A 7,345-nucleotide genomic window follows, 5' to 3' on the forward strand; every position below is an offset into this window, starting at 1 on the left:
CTGTACAAAGTTCCTTTAAAATTAAAACTCTCTCCATAATCAGAACAACCCACTGGAGAAAATACCCGGTTTTCTACACTGAATTAAAAGGACTGATAATAGTAATCATTACGCTCAATTCCTCTTTTAAGAAATCTTAGCATAGTTTAAAACGGTGGTAAAATACACGTGCCAAAAATAGTCCATTACAAACACATTTCACCCTGAACTCTGGGGGGAAAAAAAGCACCTTGACATGTACTGAACAAAAGCCAACCTGGAATTCAAGCTATCAGTTTTAAGGACTGGTTTCGTCATTTCAAACAATTTCTCTGTCTTTCAGAATGTTGTAAAAATGAAAGCTGTCAAGCCTAAAACACTTCAAGTGCAAGGTCCTTCCCTGCCCTCTCTACATATTTTTCTTTAAAGTCTTGGTCCACATGCAAAGGCCAGGTTTCTGAATAGGCCAGTCCCTTCACATCACTGATTAGAACAAATCTGAAAGCTCAAGTTGGGTTCACACCATACCAGACTGCTTTCTCAGAGTAACTTCCTAAGGGGGGAAAAATGAGATGACAACAATGAGGGTTTTAATGTGCTGTCTTCTCATTTTAATTATCTCAGGTAACTATGAGGGTTGTTTTGTTTTTAATATTTTATTTATTTATTCATGAGAGACACAGAGAGAGAGAGGCAGAGACACAGGCAGAGGGAGAAGCAGGCTCCATGCAGGGAGCCCGATGTGGGACTGGATCCCGGGACTCCAGGACCACGCCCTGAGCGGAAGGCAGACTCTAAGCCGCTGAGCCACCCAGGGATCCCTGGTAACTGTGAATTTTAAGTGTGACTTTCAAATGAACTTGAAAAAATAACAGTATGTCCATTAGAAGAGATAACTTACTGTTTAAAAACAACTCACCCAAGTTTCCTTATAAATAAAAAGTTAATCAACTACAAATGTATTGAAAGGCCTACTGTATGCCAAGAACTGTTGAAGAGGCTTAGGACAGAGGTTAGTGACCTCTCCTCGAGCTCCTTCAAACTAGTATCCAGAACAGGGATATGAAATCTCCACAGCAACCTCCAGAGAGTGAAGGATGAGGGATTTTTAAGACTCAACTTTAATACTTTCTTGAAGAGTCCCACAGGGACATTTTGAGATCATAATCTTAATGTGCAAACTGAATTTCAAATTAAGTGTAACAATAAACAAGACTTGGTTTGAAGAAAATACAATCTGACAACAAAGGTCAAGGAAAAGCAAAGATCCTCACCAGCAAAGCATATTCCCCCCAGCCCAAGAAGGAAATCAAGGGTAAAACGACAAAGCCTTTCTAAAACAATGTTGCCCCCTCTCAAACAGCCCTATGGTCTACGGGGTCTGTAAGAGAGCCTTTCACTTAGCTATAAGCTACTTCTTTGCAGATGTCAAATACTACTGAAAAGATGCCTTAACATTCACAGTCATGCATAAGAAGAGCAATTTTTTAAAAATCTCAATTCCTGTGTAATTTCAAGTAGCAGGTAAGTTGTCTGCCTGACCTTCCGTTGTAGATTTGAGGGCTTTTAGGTTTTTTTCCTCCAAGAAACCTACATTAAGTCTGTCCTTTTAAGCGAAGAAAGCTCTACGGGATACATCCTCCATAATATGTTCCATTGGAGATGCACTCGTATGCTCCGTGAGCCCGACGTAAATCATCTCTATTCTGATAAGGAAACAAAGACTAAGGGTGGTAAAGCGGCAGGCAGAAAAAGATTCAGGCACACAACTGACCTCGGCCACTCTGACCTGTAATTCCTAAATGAAAGAATGACCAGTGCTCCTGATCTAAACCACAACCTACCCCAAGATGAAGAAAATGCATACGGTAAGATAAGTTGGAGAGGAAATCTCCAGGGAAGTGCCACCGAAAAACCGTATTTAGCCCAGTGACAAAACGCTGCCCAGCCCGGAAAAGATGCCCCGCCTCCATACGCTCCCCAAAACAAAGCCGGTCTCGACCCTAAACACCCAACGTCAAAGAACACCTCCTTTCTGGCTGTCGGAAGGAGAGAAAGGAGTGAGGCTGGGAGGACTCCGGGCCCTTTTCATCCCAGCCCCGCTAGGCCTGAGGACCCGCTGAGAACGGAGGGGCTGACCCAGACCTGAATGCGGGTCCCCAGAGAACCCCCAGAAGCAGCGTTCAAGCGAAGGCAGGGGCCAAAGGCTCCGCCTACACCCCTGACACACGGTTGTCGCCAGTGTGGGGCACCCACCCGCAAGCCCCGGCGGCCACGGCCACGGCCCGGCTCGGGGCTGCACGCAGCGGCTGCTCCCCGCCCTGGAAGCGCGGCGTTCACACCCCTGGGCGGCCCGCGAGCGAGGCCCCCTCGCCCCGAGCGCCCCCGCGGACCCCCGGACCCCCGGCCCCGCCCGCTCCGCCGCCCGCCGCCCGCTCACCTCCAGGCGCAGGGAGGCCCCGCAGCCTCGCAGGAACTCGCGAATGTTGCTCAGGCACTCACTCTCGCTCCGGGGCTCCGGGTAAACCTGCAACACAGACAGAGCACAGGCGCTGAGCGGCGGCGCGCAGGCCCGGGGCGCGACCACGGCGGCCCCCGCAAGCTGGCCCCGGGCGACACGACGCGGACCGGCGGCCCCGGCGGCCCCGACCGCCCCGACCGCCCCCGGCCGCCCCCGACGCCCGCCGGCTCGGCCGCCGCCTCTCCTCACCCGCTTCCCTTCCTCGGGGCTGCACCAATCTCGGGCCCCTACCCTCTCCAGGAAGTGGGCCGCCGCCGGAAGTGACGTCTTCAGGCCGCGCCCCCACCGCCCGCTGCGCGCGGCCTCTTCCGGCCTCGCCTGCCCCCCGGTAGACGGTAGACGCGCGGGATGGCGGAGGCCGCGATGGTTCTTGCCCTCGGACACCGCTCCCCGGCCCCACGCGCAGACTCCTCCCCCCCAGCACCTGATCCTGCCCTCAGGCGCCGCGCACCCGGCCCCACGCCCGTGCAGACTCGGCCTCGGCCTCGGCCTCGCCCACGCGGACGCCGCCCTGCCCGGAAGGTCCCAGGAGAGCTCGGCCTCCGCGGTGAGCAACCCCAAAGGGGCTGGCGGGAACCCCGTGTTTCTTCAGTTCTTCCCTGCCACCAGCTAGAGAGTGGAACGAGGCAGTGTCCAGTGACGAGGATTTAAAATAACTGGCAGCGTAAATCTCGGTTGTTGGGGTCGAGGTGCAAATGAATTCCTTCCCCGAATTCATACCATGTGCTTCACTAATGATCAACTGTTAGAGCCAGGTACGTCAGCCAGTAAGTCAGCGGGGGGAACTTGTAGGGGGCCTCTACCGCGGGGGGGGCTCTACCGCGGGGGGGGCTCTACCGCGGGGGGGGGCTCTACCGCGGGGGGGGGGCTCTACCGCGGGGGGAGGGCTCTACCGCGGGGGGGAGGCTCTACCGCGGGGGGGGGGGCTCTACCGCGGGGGGAGGGCTCTACCGCGGGGGGAGGGCTCTACCGCGGGGGGGAGGCTCTACCGCGGGGGGGGGCTCTACCGCGGGGGGTGGGGGCTCTACCGCGGGGGGGGGCTCTACCGCGGGGGGGGGGCTCTACCGCGGGGGGGAGGCTCTACCGCGGGGGGAGGGCTCTACCGCGGGGGGGGGGCTCTACCGCGGGGGGGGCTCTACCGCGGGGGGTGGGGGCTCTACCGCGGGGGGGGCTCTACCGCGGGGGGAGGGCTCTACCGCGGGGGGGAGGCTCTACCGCGGGGGGAGGGCTCTACCGCGGGGGGGAGGCTCTACCGCGGGGGGAGGGCTCTACCGCGGGGGGGGCTCTACCGCGGGGGGGGCTCTACCGCGGGGGGGGCTCTACCGCGGGGGGTGGGGGCTCTACCGCGGGGGGGGGCTCTACCGCGGGGGGAGGGCTCTACCGCGGGGGGGAGGCTCTACCGCGGGGGGAGGGCTCTACCGCGGGGGGGAGGCTCTACCGCGGGGGGGGCTCTACCGCGGGGGGGGCTCTACCGCAGCGGGGGGTGGGGGCTCTACCGCGGGGGGGGGCTCTACCGCGGGGGGGCTCTACCGCAGGGGGGGCTCTTCCCCGGGGAGGGCCTCTACCGCGGGGGGGAGGCTCTACCGCGGGGGGCGGGGCTTCTACCTCGGCGAGGGCCCGCGCAGGCTCCCCGGTGCTTTGGCCCAAGAGAGAACTGCGAGGTCCACCTGCCACGCGTGCAGGCTGTTAGTGACCGCCTGCCCCGGCAACAAAGGGCGAGAAACCCAGTAATACAGAGCAGGAGGCCAGAGGCGGCACAGGGTCCTCTGCCGTTCTAACGCAGAGGAAGAAGGCTCTCCATTTGGGGAGTTAGTCTAAAGCACCATAGAGAACTGTAACATTTGAGGACATTCAACAAACTTCTGTTCTTCTTGGGGGAAAATCACGACATTCCATCAAGCCTCACAGGAATACTTCAGCTTCATTTAAAAAGAGTTCAGGTCTTTTAAAGTTTGAATAAAGAAAACGGGGTGTTGAGAGGTGTGAAGAGGGCAAAAATCAGGCTTTTTTTCCCATAGTTTAAAAATTCGTAGAAGAAATTACCAACATATTTCCTCCAAATTAAACGGATTTTTTTTTTTTTCCAGTGAATGGCTAAACCAAAGCTGCTTCCTACTCCATCTGGTCTCTCCATAAAAGAATTTTGAGAAAGTATGTACCAAATATGCAGTGAAAATCTTTCATAATTTTAAATGGTTTGCAAAGTTTTAATTTCTGATTTCCTGATGACATTTTGAAACTGTTAAACATCCTTTAAAAAAAAGTCTGATAGACTCCAAAAGCAATAGAAATACAATACCCATCCTCAATCTTAAAAAATTATGAACAAGCTCTTGTTTAAAAGTCAGAAATTTGGGCAGCCCAGGTGGCTCAGCGGTTTAGCGCCACCTTCAGCCCAGGGTGTGATCCTGGAGACCCAGGATCGAGTCCCATATCGGGCTCCCTGCATGGAGCCTGCTTCTCCCTCTGCCTGTGTCTCTGCCTCCCTCTCTCTCTCTCTCTCTCTCTCTCTCTCTCTCTCTCTCTATGTCTCTCATGAATAAATAAATAAAATCTTTAAAAAAAAAAAGTCAAATTTTACATTCTCTTCTCCTTCAACTCCTTTCCATTCCACTTCCCCCAACAAAGTCGTATTCTAAATACATTTTTAAACAAATTTTACTGATCACACTTTTTTTGCAAGAGTCCCATACAAATACAGTCCATCCTCATTCATGGATTCTGTGCAAATTCACTCATTCGATAAAATTTGTTTGTAACCCCTATTCAGTATTTGTGGCTCTTTCTCATTTATAGACACATACAGAGCAGTAAAATTTTGAACGCCCTTTATGCACAAATTCCTAGCTCTGTGTGCATAATAAGGTTATGCTCTGCCATCTTGTTTCAGCTGGTAACATGAGCAGATATCCTTTTTGCAGTCTACTGGCACCACATTTTTCACATTTTCGTGCTTTTTGCTGGTGGTTTTGCTGATTTAAATGGCCCCCCAGCATAGTGCTAAAGCACTAGGTAATGCTCCCAAACGCAAGAAGGCTGTAACGTGCCTTACAGAGAAAATACATGTGTTAGATAAGTTTCATTCAGGCCTGAGTCATAGTGCTGTTGGCCATGAATTCAATGTTAATGAATCAACAATACGGTACATCCAGAAAAAGGAAGAGGACATTTGCAGATCTGTGCGTGAGGCCGCTCCCGAAAGTGCTAAAGTGACCTCTATAGTGCGTGACGCAGCTATGGAAAAGATGGAAAAGCAGCTAAACTTATGGATTCAAGAGATGTCAACCAATAAAAAGAGCATAGTAGACAGTGTTGTTGTGAGGCTGAAAGCCAAGGAAATTTACAGACATGTTACCCAGAGTCAGGAAAAGGTTAAACCCTTCTCTGCTAGTGCAGGCTGGCTTGCACATTTCAAAAGGCCATACCACATGAAAAATGTTCATACCGATGAAAAATTTGCAGGCAAGGCAGGTCCTGCAGATCAGGAAGCTGCAGAAGAATTTAAAAAGTATCTGCTAAGCATTGTACATGAAAAGGGTTATATGGAAGAGCAAGTTTTCAATGCTGATGAGACAGGTTTGTTTTATAAGAATGTTGGCAGACAAACCTATATAATGCAAATGGCCTCCAAGGCTCCTGGCTATGAATCATTCAAAGACCGTGCAGCCTTGCTACTGTGTGTCAATGCCAAGGGTGATTTTAAGTGTAAACCCCTAATGGTACACAGAGCACAAAACCCACTAGCACTTAGAGGCAAAAATCTGAACTGCATGCCAGTCCACAGGAGATGGAACAAAAAAGCACGGATGGCCTCCGAAATATTCTGGGATTGGTTCCACAACTGCTCTATCCCAGAAGCTGAACGCTATCTCCATAGCAAAAACCTTGCCTTCAGGATTTTATTAATTTTGGATAATGCCCCAGTTCATTGCCATGAAGAACTTGAAAATGCCCACCCTGACACAGAAGTTCTCTTCATGCCCCCAAACACTGCCTCTCTCATCCAACCCCTCAGTCAGGGCATAATAAAAGCTTTCAATGCATATTATACCAGGGAGCTTTACAGCAAGGCTTTTGAGGCTCTTGACACCAATGAGGAAACTACCATGATGGGCTACTGGAAATCCATCAGTATATGCAATGTCATAGATTATATCAACACAGCCTGGGACAGCATCAAGCAGACCACCATTAATAACTGCTGGAAATGTTTGGCCAAACTGCGTGAAAATTTTTTAAGGTGTTACAGAAAATATTAAGAACAGTGTCAAAAACATAATGCATATTGCACAGCAAATAAGTGGAGAAGGCTTCAGAGACATGAGGGAAGGAGATGTGGAGGAAATTTTGGCAGAAATGGCAGTAGAACCCACCAAAAAAGACCTGGACGAGATGGCAAAGCATGGCACTGGAGTCAGTGATGATGATGATGGCGATGAAAGTCAGCCTAAGACTCCAAGAATTGTCCCTCTCACAGCAGCCAAAATATCAGAATGGAATTCTGCCCTTGAAAAAATTTTCAGGGATTCCCTGGGTGGCTCAGCGGTTTAGAGCCTGCCTTTGGCCCGGGGCATGATCCTGGAGACCAGGGATCGAGTCCCACATCAGGCTCCCTGCATGCAGCCTGTTTCTCCCTCTGCCTGTGTGTGTGTGTGTGTGTGTGTGTGTGTGTGTGTGTGTGTGTGTGTGTCTCAGGAATAAATAAATAAAATCTTTTTTAAAAATTTAAAAATATTTTTTTCAATGACATGGAAGAGTGTGACCCTGTGCCAGAACGCAGCCTCACATTTAAGCGCTTGACCTCCACTGCATTTGTCCCTTATGCTGAAACACTTAAAAATTTGA

General features: G+C 51.5%; 1 protein-coding gene and 1 long non-coding RNA gene across 10 annotated transcripts in view; one reads left to right on the top strand and one right to left on the bottom strand.

The window, feature by feature from the left end:
* ARHGEF7 (Rho guanine nucleotide exchange factor 7) overlaps window positions 1-7,345 on the bottom strand; it is a 135,016-nt gene that overhangs the window by 102,235 nt on the left and 25,436 nt on the right. For 5 of the 9 annotated variants that reach the window (XM_072782371.1, XM_072782361.1, XM_072782360.1 and 2 more), the window contains exon 2: window positions 2,420-2,506. Coding sequence is in view for 3 of the 9 variants with exons in the window: in XM_072782361.1 (XP_072638462.1) it covers window positions 2,420-2,506 (87 nt within the window). In the remaining 6 variants the exon portion in view is untranslated. The other 4 variants (XM_072782370.1, XM_072782365.1, XM_072782369.1 and 1 more) reach the window with 4 other exon arrangements.
* Window positions 2,677-5,069, top strand: LOC140607814 (uncharacterized). The gene is made up of 2 exons (XR_012009718.1): window positions 2,677-3,255; window positions 4,588-5,069. It is a non-coding gene; the product is annotated as an uncharacterized lncRNA (long non-coding RNA).

The sequence above is a fragment of the Canis lupus genome, chromosome 17 (assembly GCF_048164855.1).
Source record: "Canis lupus baileyi chromosome 17, mCanLup2.hap1, whole genome shotgun sequence".
Classification (NCBI taxonomy): domain Eukaryota; kingdom Metazoa; phylum Chordata; class Mammalia; order Carnivora; family Canidae; genus Canis; species Canis lupus.